The 16,778-nt window shown below is 35.1% G+C and overlaps 1 protein-coding gene across 1 annotated transcript in view; it reads right to left on the minus strand.

Moving 5' to 3' along the window:
* The window catches only part of LOC117409622 (dmX-like protein 1), a 77,032-nt gene that overhangs the window by 4,118 nt on the left and 56,136 nt on the right, over nt 1–16,778 (minus strand). The window contains exons 29-43 of the mRNA XM_059022583.1: nt 16,448–16,696; nt 11,283–11,464; nt 10,962–11,104; nt 10,034–10,119; nt 9,585–9,786; nt 9,014–9,131; nt 8,573–8,635; nt 7,442–7,528; nt 6,681–6,802; nt 6,056–6,197; nt 2,134–2,184; nt 1,662–1,722; nt 1,318–1,445; nt 295–372; nt 117–208 (exon numbers count right to left, since the gene is read on the minus strand). Coding sequence (XP_058878566.1) covers nt 117–208; nt 295–372; nt 1,318–1,445; nt 1,662–1,722; nt 2,134–2,184; nt 6,056–6,197; nt 6,681–6,802; nt 7,442–7,528; nt 8,573–8,635; nt 9,014–9,131; nt 9,585–9,786; nt 10,034–10,119; nt 10,962–11,104; nt 11,283–11,464; nt 16,448–16,696 — 1,804 coding nt within the window. The remainder of the gene's footprint in view (nt 1–116; nt 209–294; nt 373–1,317; nt 1,446–1,661; nt 1,723–2,133; nt 2,185–6,055; nt 6,198–6,680; nt 6,803–7,441; nt 7,529–8,572; nt 8,636–9,013; nt 9,132–9,584; nt 9,787–10,033; nt 10,120–10,961; nt 11,105–11,282; nt 11,465–16,447; nt 16,697–16,778) is intronic.

Here is a 16,778-nt window from a genome sequence, read left to right on the forward strand (position 1 = left end):
ACATTTGTATGTGGTGAATGTTTGTTTTTTTTTGTTAGTATACTAATACTAATTGCCTGTATTCGTTTTGTCTGAGGTTGCTAGGCTATGATGTCTTCTTAATTAAATGAGCTTACCTGTTATCACTAGATTGTCCTGCAGTTGCTATTAAGGAGGATGAACCCACAAAAACAAAGTCATTGGCTGTTTTGTTATGACACTGCAAGGTCTGGAAAACAAAGAAACAGTTCCAGTATCACTTTTTTATTACAATTATTATTAAAGAAAGGCATCTGAAATTCATAATATGCTTACCAGATATGGTTTTGGTGTGTTTCCTATTGTGTTGGTCTGCCAAAAGCTCAAACACCCATCAGCATCAACAATGCCAAACTACATTAAGAAAAGAAATATAAATAAAAAAAATGCACTCTGCTTCGTAAAACTGATATATGTGTTTGTTATTTGAGTTCAAAATGCTTTTCTAATTAACAACAGATGTAACCATTTGTATAACATGAAATACATATTTCATTTTTGACACTTGTGATACATTATTATTATTTATTATTATTTATTTCTTAGCAGACGCCCTTATCCAGGTTGACTTACAATTGTTACAAGATATCACTTTTTTTTTTTTTTTTTTTTTTTTTTTTTACATACAATTACATTGTTTTTTTTTTTAACACATTATTTTTACATACAATTACCCATTTATACAGTTGGGTTTTTACTGGAGCAATCTAGGTAAAGTACCTTGCTCAAGGGTACAGCAGCAGTGTCCCCCACCTGGGATTGAACCAACGACCCTCTGGTCAAGAGGCCAGAGCCCTAACCACTACACCACACTGCTGCCCTATAATATTCAGCCTTATATGTAGTTAATTTTTTTTCTGTGTATCTATGAACCTACCTGAACTAACAGTAGGTGTTTGCAAGCCAAGTTAACAAAAGATTGTGGACAATGTAATCTTATATTTCTGTCAATCTATTAGAGACATGTGGGCTGGGACTACTTATTTAAAGTGAAATACTACAGGCATCAAGAGCACAATGTTTGAACAGGATGTGTAATAGACACATACTTCCTGAGTTTTTTGACATCACCGAGACACTTATTGTAAAGTAAAAGCAAAACATAGACTGTCTACTGTACAAGCAAAGGTGTTTTCTCTACCAAAGTTTCATCCATATCAGACAAGGCACAGATTTAAAACTAAGATACAGGGTAACAGTGAGGAAAGCACTAACTTCTTTTTTTTTTACCACTCAAGCTAAAGTTTGCATCAGTTAATCAAAGTGATATTCAAAGAAGTGCAAAAAGAGGGAGTGTACCTTGTTACCCTGATAATTAAACCGTATCCTTGTGACCCTTGAATTTCCTGGAGGTCGAAAGCAAATGATCTGTTGAGAGTGACCCCACTCAAACATCCGAACACTGCCATCTTGTGCACCTGTGAGATCTAAAACAATAAAGGGCCAAGAAGTTAAAGCTAGGAAGAAAAGCATGATATGCAGTTATAACCACACACACACACACACACACACACACACACACACCGAATTAAAAAAGTATACAGTATTGCAAAATAAACTACCAGTTTTGAGCAGGCAGGAATGTTTTTCATAATTAATGAAAAGCTACACACACACACACAAGGGTAATCAATCCAACTCACAGTATGGTAATGTTGGATGAGAGGCCATCCTTCTTGCATTGTTTATATTCCTTTTGATCATCTGTTTAAAAACAAAAACATCTTTTTAATTGCTTAACGCAACAGATATACACTGTGCATAGCTAGTCAAGGGTGATGGGATTTTTTTTTTTTATGTTATCACAAAATACTGTAGTGATCAAATGAGGCAAAACACAATCACATGTTGGCACTTGAAAATGCAGGTGAAAAACAAAACAAAAAATATCCCCCCAAAAAAACAACATCAACACAAAATAAAAATGAATTCCACAACAGTCAAGCGCACAATGTTGTACCAATTGCAGCCTTATCACCCTTCACTAGTATGACCCTAGAAAACAGAAGCAGAATTACCTCACCGTACACGTAACAAGTGGCCAAACCTCTTCACTTACTGTACAACACTGTCTACACATACCTGAATGGCAAGTGCTCCTGGCTACAAGCTTACCTCCTTCTTTGTCAAATCCTTTCTGATCCCATTTAATTTAGCTGAATATTCCTGAATATTGAATGATTAGCGCAACACAGAGGAAGAGGCATGTAAAGAAAACAGAGGTAAACAGAAGTGGTTTAACTGAAAGGGATGAGGGAAGACAAGGCATAGAATGTGGAAGGAAGCAGCTAACAGTACATGCCGTCATTCCTGTAGGAGCACAGTTAACAAGGATATAAAAGGAAGTAATGAGAACTGAGAAACAGGGAATTTAAAACGTTCTAATTTTGCATACAGAAGCTTAAGGAAATTTCAAAAAATGTTCTTATTCTACACAGATTTAGTTGCACAAATCAATAATACTTTCAATACTGACTTTAATTGGGCCAGACACCGAAGTTATAGGGTATGAAATATCATTTATCTTAACTATGTATTCTTGTTATTCAAATTGACATACTTTTTAAAAAGTTTAGAGTGTAACCATTAGATGTCACTAGGATTTGACGGTTGAAATTATATACACTGAATCTAAACAAGACAACATTAGTTCAGATAACTCTGATATTTCTCTGTTTTTTGTTTAAGAGTTTATAACAAATGTCACTTGTTTCTCATTCTGGATAGGCTACACCTACATTACCTATTTCTATATGGCACCTCCTAGTGGATGCTTTATAAATACTATGACCTAACTGTACTCTTACTCACACACGCAAAGCAAAAACATATTGGGGGACATGTATCAAGATCGACCGACACAGCACTAAATGTGTGTAAAGCAGTGCTCTGCCATGGCACACATTGTACCCCATCCTGAATGTAATAACTGGCTCAAAATGAATGAGGCATGGCGTAAGCTGTCACATTTAAATGCATAAATGCCATGTGCCGATGTTCTGAAACCTTCAAAATGGGCTACCAATAGCACACACTAACAGACCAATCTGAAAAATAGCACCTCCCCTCCAAATGGGCTACCTCAACTGAACAATAGGTAGGTCATTTGGAGAGGCTATGACCCGTGTTGACTAAGTGTCTTGACTTTATATTGTATTATTATTATATGACGGACAAAAACAAATATTCATAATGAAAAGGACATAATGAACCAAGTTTATTACACAACTATACAAACAATTGTACATAATGAAATAGCCGGTATTGAGCTATAATTTAATCCTCAGGGAGATCAGAAAGGGTAATGCGGACCCTAAATACTCTCCCTTCTTCTCAGTACTCTCCTTCTGTTCCTGGGTTGGCTAAATATTAAAATGTTTCAGCCTTGATTTTTTGGTATTGTTCTCGATGAACTATCAATGATAATACATATTAGGCAACTTACATCAGTAGAATATAATGTAAACAGAAAATGTGTTTTTCTTTTAAATAAAATGTCGGTTTCGTGATACTCCATGATTTTTTTTTCTTTTTTTATTGTCATTCGTGAATTTCTTTTAAAAATACAGTGAATTTTCCGGGCCCATATGACTGCTGCCATAATACTCTTTTCCTATCAGCTGTTTTCTGACTATTTTTTTGCGCCCATATAAGATGGTATAATCGGTCTAATTTGCGGACCTTTTAATGGCCGGTGCTGCTGTTCTGCTGCTTCTTAAATCTAATTTTAATATCACAGACTTCATTTACAAATAAGCCCCACCTACAATTTGCCCATGCATATAATTAAGGCTTGACACACCTTAAAATCCATGGTTAATGAGCGGCAGAGTGCATTTTGGTGGTGCTAACACAGACTTAACTTGCCAAAAGTGCCATGATACATACAGGGCACTTTTAAGGCCGTGTAAACTTGCCACTATGGTCTTAATGCTTGATACCTGTCCCCCATTATATTAAAAAAAAAAAAAAAAACTAATCCAGAGTACATTGTCAAACAATGTAATATCCTGTATGATTAATTGTTGTTTCCAATTCAAGGTATCACCTCCACTCCTCTTTGTCTAAGCAATTTCCCTAAAATATTTCAGTTTATCCTCCTTATAAACATGATCATTCATCATACATCATTTATCATACATTTGTTGCTTGTCTGGAAAAAAAAATACTTGTAAATCCTATTTCACAAAATGTCGGTGATGCTGAACAACGTTTTTTGTAACAAACTAAAAATAATATTTACACAATTTACACAAGTCCTTAAGAGTAAGTAGTAAGGTTCTGCAAAATAGAGTGTCCCCACATGTTTAAATAACTGTTTAAATAACGTACATCCTGACAACTTTTTACACTTTAAAGTCTGCTTCAAAGCTCTTTTCAAAATTATTATTTATGTATTTCTTAGCCGACGCCCTTATCCAGGGCGACTTACAATTGTTACAAGATATCACATTATTTTTACATACAATTACCCATTTATACAGTTGTTTTTTTACTGGAGCAATCTAGGTAAAGTACCTTGCTAAAGGGTACAGCAGCAGTGTCCCCCAACTGGTGAACCCACGACCCTCCGGTCAAGAGTCCAGAGCCCTAACCACTACTCCACACTGCTGGCCAAAATGTCCGCTCTAGTGCACTGGGGTTTGAGATCTGTCCTCTATCACTGCAGGAATAGCGATTTATTATTATTTTTTTTTTAAAATAACAAGTGCTCTTGCTTTTCTGTTCTGTACCACATCATGGTTCGTTATTGCTGTGTTACCTGTTTGACAATATGGGCAATAATCCTTACACCAGCAGTGCACTAGAACAGACATTTTGAAAAGAGCTTTGAAACAGACTTTAAATTATAAGTGTAAAAATTTGTCAGTATGTTAACAATGAAAATAAATGACAGGTACGTTATTTAAACAGTTGTAGCAACACGAGGGGACGTATAACGCTATATTTTTCAGAAACCCTGCCACTTACTCTTTAAATGGTCGCTGTCACATAACAAGTGATTAAATGAATGCAACAGTACGTGCAGTTCTGTAAAATACTTAACGAACAGCAACACCGTTCTGTTACATTGTGATGTTGTTTTAATAAAACAAAAATATATAATACACTCCAGACCAACTGTTCACTGGTTTAATTTTTTTCAGTACAAGGTACAGGAACTTTTTGTTAAAGTTTCCAACGTCTCTATGCATCTACTGTTTACGTGTTTCAGTGGTTTACATTATCAGTGGAGTGGTTTCACAATACATGCATGCAACAGTTCTGTAAACTCTTCTTGAATATACTGGTGTACACCTGTAGCAACCACATATGTCTTTAAAGACAGTTTGTCATTTAATTTAAGTTTCATTTAGTTTTTGTAAAATTATTATAATATATTTTTTTACTGTTTAGGTGTTGTATCTGTCTCAGTACTATTTCTCATTTTTACCTACCAAAGGACACTTTATGTAAATAGAATCTGACTAATGTAATATCCTGTATGACAATGAGATGGTCTTTTGGATAAACCAACTCCAAAAATGTGTTACTGCTGTTGGTTGCTAGGGTGCTAGATGTACTTAGTCCAAAACAGATGTTTTGTTTTTTTTACTTAATAGTTCACTATGGAATAGTACCATCCAATTGAGGATTTTGAAAATAAATAAAATAAGACAATCTTGGCCCTAAGCTCTACTATTTTAAAGAAAGTATCCTTTCATCATTTGAGAAATATAGCTAAGCTTAGACCTATTATCTCTGTACCTGATGCTGAAACATTAATGGATACCTTTGTTTCATCTATAATTCATTATTGTAATGCACTTTTCTCTGGTCTGCCAAAATGTGTGGGGTCTCACTTACAGCTCGTTCAGAACACTGCCGCTAGAATTCTGGCTGTAACCAGAAAAAGTGTTCTCTTTGGAATCCCCTCTTGTTGTCTTTGCTTTCCTCATTCCACAAAATAATGTGTGATTGGGAACTGCTGCTCACACCTGCTCTATAATATATTCAACCAATATGCTAATCTTCATTCAATTCTAAGAACCCTTACCACAGATGCTCCTCTGCCAGTCTGCATGCTGCCAAGCCAGGGCATATTGATGGGTGTTCCAGGACTGCTGTGTGTATATGGGGTAGTACCTTGGATACAGCTGAAATCATCACGTGCATGAATCATCAAGAAATCCTCACTGCTGAGAAACAATGCAGCAAACACACAGCGGACACAATTCAATAAATATGCCATTAGATGCCTAAAATTGAGCTGTGATGATTGTGGATGGCCAACAGGTGGCACTATAAGGGACTGTACACATTTTGGTTTCTCAATTTTCTTACGGAAATAAATATCCACATTACTCAATAGATTTTTTTTTTTTATTAAACTATTTATAAAGAAAGGAAACTCATTAAGAAACCACGTTTACAAGGGAAAAGACAGTCCTATAGATACTCTTTTATCCAAACTACTCTGGAAACATTAAAGCGGCTTGTATAAAAGGACATTCAGAATTATTCAGAAATATACAGTTCAAGATAGGATAAGTTAGTTCAGATAAATGGGTTAAACTAATAATGGTACAGCAGCATGTTTAGATACAGTTAAGAAACAGTGAAGAAAAACTATTCACAGTGCATGTTGTAACATTAACAGTCAGTTACATTTCAGTACTCACCCTTTATTTTCCAATTCCACCTCATCGTCAACCCACGTCAATATCTGAGTTGCGAGGATTGCAGACACATCCAGCTCCTGAATGTCATGAGTGGAAGCTATTGCTATGCAATTGCGGTTAGCCTGGCAAAACATAAGGACACGTTCAGCATTCAAATCATTAACATGTCAAAACATACTGTGGGGTTTATTCAACTGATCTAAACAGCAGAGGTATTTCAATCTAAATACCGCCCCTGTGTAGAAAGAGCAAACTTTCAACAGATAAAGTTAATCTCTTAAGTTTACTGATGTCTACAAAGATTATTATTTAAATGATGACAGTATTTAGATTTGCCACTGTTAATTGAATAAACCTATGTGTGTTAAAAGAGACATCTGCACAACATGTAGATGTGCACATGTGATTTCTTGGTTATTTTACAGTGACACATTTATTATGTGAACTGGGACCAGTGGGTGTTTGTAAAATTGATTTGTTCTGATAATCAAATTACTGTGTTAATATGGCATTCCAATTTACCAGAACATCACAAATAACTTCAATACAACTGTACCTTTAAATATAAAATGCACTGTTCTGTACAGTATTTTAAATACAATAGAAGGCTGATTAGTGCACTCTCTATGATAACAGGGCAAAACAGCATTGCACATCAAGTAACAGGTTACCAAGGGGCTGTTAGGAAAACAGGCAATCTTTATGTTGATACACACACTCAGCTTCTTTCTCAGTTTTTTTGTTTTTTTAAAAGTTCTTACCTTATTAATAGCAAATGCTGTAATGATGTCTGACTCTTTATGGATAATTCTTGCCTTTCCACCAGGATATCCAAGATCTGCTTCTATCTGTGGTTAAACAAACACAACCACAAAATGTAACTAGCAACAACAAGTAAAAGCCGTTAAAAAGAGCTTTTTGTTAAATTCTGAAATTGCAGAATATAATGAAAACAATCTTCCTTGTGGAGCTACAACAATGAGACTGGCAACTGCACAAGGAAACAATAGCAAATATTGGGTCAAATGCACAAAGCCTTTACTGGGGAAAACAAAAAACAGGGCTCTTGAAATAACACACTGAATTATTAATTTTAAGTTTTACACACCCACACCCCCAATTTCTACAAACCCACTGTAAATTAAGAAAGGTTACAAACGCTGTATCCTCTTCAAAGAAAGAATTGAAATAAAAAAAAAGAACTGGTACAAATGCAGGGCTGGATTAATATTTTGTGAATGTACCCAATATGTTTATATAAAATGTTCTGTAACAGTCATTCATCTATTGTTTGGTTCTGTACACGATGGATGGATGAAGGAATACCCACCAGTTACTACTTCTCTAGATGAATGAAAGCTCAGTCACCACACGGTTTGTCCTACTGTTATTTCTTTTTCTCATGGATATGTAACAGTTCAAATATCCAACACACATGTAATCCTTTTTAATTATGACAACTGCACAGTACTTTAACAGTTAATGTGTCTGTTAGATATACTTTATTTCCATGTATATGACATGTATGATGTCACACAATTATGTGCAAAACAAAACACCAGAACATATTTACAAATAACATACTTATATCTTAAAAGGATTAAATGTATTGTTGTATGAACATAACACTCTGCCACTTAACTACACTTAAAATTTCCAATAAATCCATGAATAGAATTCTTATTATACTGTCATTTATTACAATTGGTTTTAATACCTGCAATTGTGCCCAGTTAGTTGATATTGAAGTAAGGCATTCATTGTTAATCTACAAACTAAACTTTAAAAGCAGCACTGGCAAATCAAATACATTACACTGCTGCCTCAATACTGTATCTTATTGGAAATTGTAAGCTTTTGACATCTACTTGAAAATTATCATCAGGTTGTACCTTATTGATGTTAAGTTCCTCCATCACAGTATTTTTGGCATTCTCATTGTGGTCCTCTATCAACTATATCATAGGAAGAATAGCCACATTGTATAAAAGAATGAGATGAATCATGCAAAGCAAACAGGAAATAATTCAATCACTCAGATTTTATTAATGTGAACTTTTTTTAAGCATGCAATGTCTGGATGTGAAAGAGAAAAGATCTTGTTTAAGCTTCATCACAAATGATATAAAGGTGTACACAAGCAAAACACTTAAATCACAGGAAAGAGGAAGTGATCAAATGGTGAGCATAATTTCTCTAGAGAGAATGGCATTCATATTCAACTTGAAACTTAATGCATGCTATTTAGAAAAGCGTAAGGACCATGCAACATAACTGTTAAATGACACGAGACAGAAGGTACCCATGTAATTAAAACATGCTTTCATAGGTACCTCATTTTGACCCCTTTTCTTGGTAAATATGTTTCGAATGAAGGTCTCCTGCACCTCGTCCTGCTTCACCAGGTATTGCCAAAGCCTTTTCACCGGGAGTGCAGAGCGTTGCTTTGACCTGAAGTAAAGCAAAATAAAACGTTAGCTTGCACTATTCAACAGATTATACAGCGTCACAAAGGGATTTACAAAGACAAATGCAATAATTAGCGTACAAGATATAGAACACTGTCTATTTGTGATGGTCATTCATTCTGACTAATTCCCTGTCAGTAAGAATCCTTTCTTTTTTTTAAATGGAGGGAAAAAAACAGCCTGCAGACTAATTCACTAGCCCATACCCTTTAGACACCCAAGTGATCTCAATTTGGCTCCCAGTGATCATAAGTCCAAGCTAAACGGCACCATTTTATGGCAGCGTTTGCTTGAGAGAGGCCCGAGAGTGATCAGATTTCACATGTCCACAACTGCACAATACCTCCATCACATTTTCAGAGTATAAATCAGACCCTGCAATATCACAAGAAAGAATATGAACATTGGGAATGCAATAAAATGAAAGCTTACTCACTGGAAAGGAGTGTTAGTGGGCTCCAACAGTGCTTTGTGGCGGAGGATGGCAGGGCCAGATGATACTGTATCTTCAAGAGTGTGTGATGAGATGAATTTGGAGGGTGGGCCACCAAAAATCTCCAACCGCTTAAGAAGCACTTGCTCCCACCTCTGCAGTGTCTTCAGAATTGAATGGCAAAGTGGGGAGCCAACTGGCAGCTCTGCATGTTAAAGGACAAAGATTTTACAGCATATCCAGCTGAGAGAGTAATAAGAATCCTGCGGAGGAAATGAGTGTGCCAGCTACTATGAAATCACTGACAGAAGAATTATGAGATCATTGACAGAAGACATACAGATAACATTGATTTATTAAACAAAACAATACATTCTATCTTTAAAAAAGTGTGTAAATTAATGCAAAAACATTATTTCAATTATATGGCACAAAGGAGTCATGGATATTACCTGAAAGATCATGTCCTGCTATAGGGTAGAAAGTCTTCAAGTTGTAAAGAACCATTTGCACCATGGCCAAACGCATAAGTGACCAGCTGAAATAAAGCCATTAATTAGCAACACTCATATGTGTAACCATTGAACAGAAGCAACCTAATCCTGAGCTATGAAAGAAAATAATTCCAAATATACACTTGAAGAAATAAAACAGATTGGTAAAATTAAAAATCAGCTTAGCATAATTTCTCCCAACACAATTAACTAGATTAGATCATGTCTGCCTAAAAAAAACTAATGAGAGACAAAGACTTCAGTCCAAAAAAAAAAAGAAACTATCAGACAGTACAAGCTGAAATATAATAAAATCCCTGTCTGTGTTAGTACCTCCTATGTTTCATAATCCAAATTAAATCAGAACATCTTTTCTCAGTTTTATAGTATCAACACATGCATTATTATTATTATTATTATTATTATTATTATTATTATTATTATTATTAATTTCTTAGCAGAAACCCTTATCCAGGACGACTTACAATTGTTACAAGATATCACATTATTTTTACATAGAATTACCCATTTATACAGTTGGGTTTTTACTGGAGCAATCTAGGTAAAGTACCTTGCTCAAGGGTACAGCAGCAGTGTCCCCCACCTGGGATTGAACCAACGACCCTCCGGTCAAGAGGCCAGAGCCCTAACCACTACACCACACTGCTGCCCTATAATATTCAGCCTTATATGTAGTTTATTGTACTTAAACCACTGCAGACATTTCTTATAATATTAGTAAAAATGTTGATCTTGTTAGATTACTCAGCTGCACTGTATTGTAATTGTCCTTTTTTCACTAAAGCAGCAAATGATGAGCAAACTCTAGTTCCATTGAAGACTCCCCCCTCAACCCCCACCCCCACCCCCACCCCCACCCAAATACCTATATGAGTTGGGATTGGAATGTTCTTGAAGCTGGGTTTCTGAAACATAAACATCTTCTTCTTCTTCATCATCTTCGTCGTCACTACCTTGGCTCTCCTCCGAGTCATACTCCACCCTGCTTTCCGATGGTGGAAGAAAAGGCTAACAGGGAAACAGACAGAACTCCCTTTAAGACTGGCCTTTGCTTTCTGGACAATTAGGATGATGCCATTTTTACATCACTATTTTATATCAAGAAATACTATAAAAAAAACAAAAACATCCTACAAAAAAAAAAAAAAAACAACACACACACACAATTTGTAAAGGCTATCAATACCTTTGCTATGAAGAAGTCCCAGATACTAAGTTCAGGCGGAATGAATTTCTCTCTGAAAACAGGCATTTCCTGGTTCACGACTGGCGAGGTTGGGCTCTGTAGACTTTCTCTGCTTGCCCCTTTTGTTGACAAGAGCTTGAAACGCTTGTGGTGCTTCTCCGATTCATCACTAACAGTAGTGACTAAAAACAAACAGTAACAATGGAATATTCACATTAAATACCATCATGCAAAGCAAAACAATCTGCTTTCACATCCTGGTACTTGCATATGTACATTAACTTCCTGTTATACAACAATTAGGTGTCTGAAATAAAGCACAATTCTACTCTACATGCTTACCCATGTAAAACTAGGATGCTGTCCAATGTAAAGCATTTTGTAAAATATGAATTTGCTATTAGCCAAATACCAATGAAGGGCATATTTCCTTATTACTGTATTTGAAAACTTTAAGAATTACGTCTTTTTGCAGTAAGAAACTGCAAGGGGCAGCTAGGTTTAATAAACCTGTTTTTGATTATCCAAAATTTGTAATTCTTAATTACTGTGAGTAATTTGTACTTTTCTGTTTTGCATTTCTGCAATTTTGTTTTACAGAACTGGAAGTATCAATGTATCTATGTATTAATACTAGAAGTAATTTGCAACTTTCTCTACTATACTTTGTCTGATGTATTTCAGTTTCTTCAACTCTTTTATAGCTATGGTGGGATGGGAAGATAACAGAATTCTCTCAAAAAGGAAAGGTGTTGATTTCAAGATTCTGTTGTATTACAACTTTCATGGCAATGAGGACTGATGAATCTCTTAACATTAACCGGGAGTTAAACCAGGAGTACAGTGGCTTACCTGCTTTAATTGCTCATGCGTTAGTTTGAATGCATTTTCTGCTTACTTCAATATTTACTTTTTTTTTTTAATTAGTTGATAAAATGACAGCATTTTATTAATAAAAGAAGGAATAGAAAAATGAAACAAAAATATAAAACATTTAAAATCACAATATTTTCACAGCACTGCTTATCATGTCAGGAATTTATACTTTTGATTTCCTTGGAGAGAAAAATAACAAATGCTAATAATGTTCTAGGATTTCCTAGTTTATTTTTAGCCTGTTCAGAAGAAATGAAAAAATATTTTACACAATGATGGAGATGACCAACATATTTAAAATGCATGCACATGCAACAGGAGAGTTCAGTGTATGAATACAAAGGATGACAACATTGCATGTTTAAAAACAATGATTTTACAAAATACACGGACAAAACACCTGATAGTATTCAGCCTGGAAGCTTTTAGCCCATCAAAAATAATACTGAATCTGAAATTTGCAGAAACACAGTACTACAGTATCTGACCAATTCTGATGAATAATGTAAGCCAAGTGAAAAACATTTTTCTATACAATTTGCAGATTCTGTAAACAAACATAAACCCTTCATAAAAATCATGCGTCTTTAACTGATATTTGTATTACACTGTAGTGTGTGGCAAAATGTGTTTTAAAACTGTGAACAAAGTCCATTAACTTAAAGATACTGTTGTGCTACAAGTTTTCTCTCATTAGCTAAATTCGGCAAGGCAGAACGCAATAGAGTATATTATTTTCCTAAATCTCTGTGCAAAATGGTAATCCCGACAGCCTACTCACCAGCATCTCCAAAACCCTGTGCTATATCAGTCTGAGAGAGAGCCCAGGCAACTTCACTGTCTACTTCTTCTTTAAAAGTAACAGAAAGTAAGAAAGTAAGGATGAAGAAAGCACGAACGGGAGGTTATAGATACAGTCGGCGCTGCCTAATCGGGATACTGACAATGAGATACAACTCTGGGTGATGGTTCTTCCCAATGCTATTTATGTTGTTTAATTGGAATGTCACTTCATTTAATTGGGATACAGTATTTTCAAATGATGACCGGAGATCGCTTTCAGAGCAAGACAGGTTCGCGTAGCACAGTGCAGTGAGTACATGATTACGCTGTGACTTGCGTAAATTACGTAGAAGTCCTGAAGGAGTTCCCTGTGGTTTCTCAGGCTGCTGTGGCAAAGAAAGTTGTTGTGTCAACATCACAGATGCCTTGCCTTGTGATAAGATATGATTTCATTCTATTCATTTCACATATAAAAAACAGTAATTAATTTTGTTTAGGTATAAAAATAAAAACAATTGACTTGTATTTTAAATTATGCATTTAACATTTAATTATTTTTCTTTTCATTTAGAAACAAAAAAGCGTGACTAAGGTCGTCTCAAATGGCTCTTGTTTAATTGGGACAGCCGCTTATTTGGGATATTTTTACTTCTCCCGAGGCGTCCCGATAAAGCAGTGTCGACTGTTCGAAGAGCACAGTCTGTGATTCCAGAAAACATTCAAAAACATTAAGTTACACATATTTTGCACAGTTCAAATATTAAAATAAATGAATCACTAAACATAATGGTCACTAATGGGCAGCAGTGTGGAGTAGTGGTTAGGGCTCTGGACTCTTGACCGGAGGGTTGTGGGTTCAATCCCCAGTGGGGGACACTGCTGCTGTACCCTTGAGCAAGGTACTTTACCTAGATTGCTCCAGTAAAAACCCAACTGTATAAATGGGTAATTGTATGTAAAAATAATGTGATATCTGTATAATGTGAAATAATGTATAATGTGATATCTTGTAACAACTGTAAGTCGTCCTGGATAAGGGCGTCTGCTAAGAAATAAATAATAATAATAATAATAATAATAATAATAATAATAATAATAATAATAATAATAATAATCACAAACTAACTTTTTTTTTTTAATTTAGCTTTGATTTATTCAATAAAGGCTTTAGGCTAACCCTTATGGTGACTGTTCTTTCATAAATAAACAGAAGTCTACAACAGCTTCATGAAATTCAAATGGTATTTAAACAGAAAACAGTTAAATAGTTAACTAATTAAATAGTTATGGGTCTATTCAATTGCTCTAAACGTAGACAGATATACAGTAAATGCCAGTCCTTTAAATCACGAAATTGCACCCTTTCTGACATCTGACACTTTTTCAGACAGAAATGCACTACAGATATGCACTGTTTGGTTTTCATAACCTTGGTACAGAAATTCCAATCAAGTGGCGGTATTTAGATCTGCCACTATTAAAATCAATTGAATGGACCAGTCAGTGTCTTTTATGCTTCAGTCATACAACCTGTAAATTGTGCACAAGTCTGTAATGTTGAGTGTAGTCCTAGACTATATATTACATACTTTAGACCTCTTTAGATGTTTGTGTGTGTTTAACTCGTGAGTTAAAACTTTGTGGATTGGTTCCAATGATGACAGGTTTTCAATTAAACTCAACAGAAAAATAAATCTAAAACCAGAACAAAACCAACAGCAACTAATTCTGAATGGTATAGCTAACTAATTTAACAATGCTTCCTCCTCAATACTCCAGCCTTTAAAAATGTCAAACTAATACAGTATGTGTTCTATATTCTTGTCACTTTTTAGAAAAGGTATCTGGATTCACAGAAAGTATTTTTAAATTGCGCAAAAAGACACATGCCAAAAAGAAACATGCCACAGGTCGCATGCAATCACACAGACACAAGCCTTCAATGGGATCAACATGACAAAGACTAGCAGCCATTCCATAGCAAGCATGGGAAGAATTATTTTGTAACTGGTAAGATTTCTTCATTCCATTCCAAAATAATTCTGGTACATAATGCTGTAACATTAGTTTTTTCTCTTAATGAATTCCCATGTGTTTCTCGCCTTGTCAATCTGCATTTAGGCACTCAAAAGTCTTGGAATTGATCTAAATCTTACATTTTTAAATGGTAATAAATTAAAAATGTGCATGTTTTTATTTATATAAAAAACACACCATAAAGAATTGCTACTAAAATATATATTCAATGTATGCTCATTTCAATAACTATTACTTTTAGCTTTTAAACAGTGAAATGCAATAAAAGAATGCCTTAAATGTTAAATAGGTGTCTTTTAATGAGTGTTGTATGATGCTAGACTTTCAAGAAACACTGAGAAATCCTGTAATGAATTCACATAGGGTCATGCACACAATGGGTAACCAGCTTTCAGCAAGCAAAAGGAGGTCTCTCAATACTGGTTCAATCGTTCAAAGCATTGGTTTAGCAAAGCTGTCCTCTTTCTACACACGCACAACACACACACACACAGGAGTGCTAAGACCTATATCTGTGATCTAAAGTCTTGCCTGTGGGACTTGTTGGTCTATGAGTACTGATGGCTGTAAGGGATTTAGAAAACCCCACACATTCCATGGAGAACACTACTATCTGATGAGGGCTAGGGATAGAAAAGTGCCTTCCTGCCAAAACAGAAAATACATTCTTACAATATATGGTGTTACAGATTCGCTACTAGTGGCAAGCACCTTATCAAAGGTTAGCATCACATAATGTTAAGACAGTGTTTTGTAATACTATGTGTTATAGAGTTTAACATGTAAAGCAAAGACTGAAGAGAGAGTACCATTACAATGCATTTTTTTAAGCCTTGGTTATTACAAATCTGATTCTTTCTTAGTCAGTAATTTCCTGTTTAAGGCTCCGTAGCTTTTAAAACAAAAGGCTAGTCCAAACTATTTCAAGGAAATACTTGAACACTGTGCTGTGGTAATGAATGAATTGTAAATGTTTATGACCAGTCCTTACAGGGATACAAGCATGATATTTCTTGCCCTCAACAAACAAATTCAACACTAGATTTACTAAGCCTTAACTGATGTGGAAAAAAGAATGGTTAAGATTCAAAACCTCAATTAAGAATATTCATTTGGGGCTCCTTTGTAGATTTACAAAAAATGTCTCAGCAAAAAAAACTTAAGTGTGCAAAGCATGCAGCATTATTTCAAAAAGGAAAACAAACTGGTCATGTTACTGTACATTATACAAATAAACACGAATAAGCATATTACTAGCATTATATATTGTTGAAAAAGAGCGGTGCAAAGTATGTACTGAAGCAAAACTTTAGTAAAGATTTACTCTAACCTTTTTAAGAGGTATGTTTTGCTGTACATATTTATTTCACTTTCTGTTCTTTAACTGTTAATACCAAACAAGTACTTAAAACATAGCTAAAGACTTAACTTCATAAAAACTTACAAATATAGAAAAGAACGGTACCAACCTGTAGCAGGCTTTTTCGGGCTCTGTTCCTTCACAGGAATCCGGGCTCCACCCCCAAACACTGCAGCCCACATCTTGCTGTTGAGTGGATGGGCTACAATGCGAAAGAGCTCATTGCTGGAATGTGTTGCAAGCCCATGGACAAAGAGACTCAGAAAAACTGCTGTTAAAATCTCACAAAGCAAAACAGTTAATCCAGGCTGGTCTTCCTCTCCAGAAGAATTTAGAAGACGAATCAGAGCCACAATACCTGGAAAATAAAACAAACATTTTTAAATTAATCAAATATAAACAGTATTTATAATTAGAAAAGTACACCATTGGCTATCTTT

The sequence above is a fragment of the Acipenser ruthenus genome, chromosome 1 (assembly GCF_902713425.1).
Source record: "Acipenser ruthenus chromosome 1, fAciRut3.2 maternal haplotype, whole genome shotgun sequence".
Lineage (NCBI taxonomy): Eukaryota > Metazoa > Chordata > Actinopteri > Acipenseriformes > Acipenseridae > Acipenser > Acipenser ruthenus.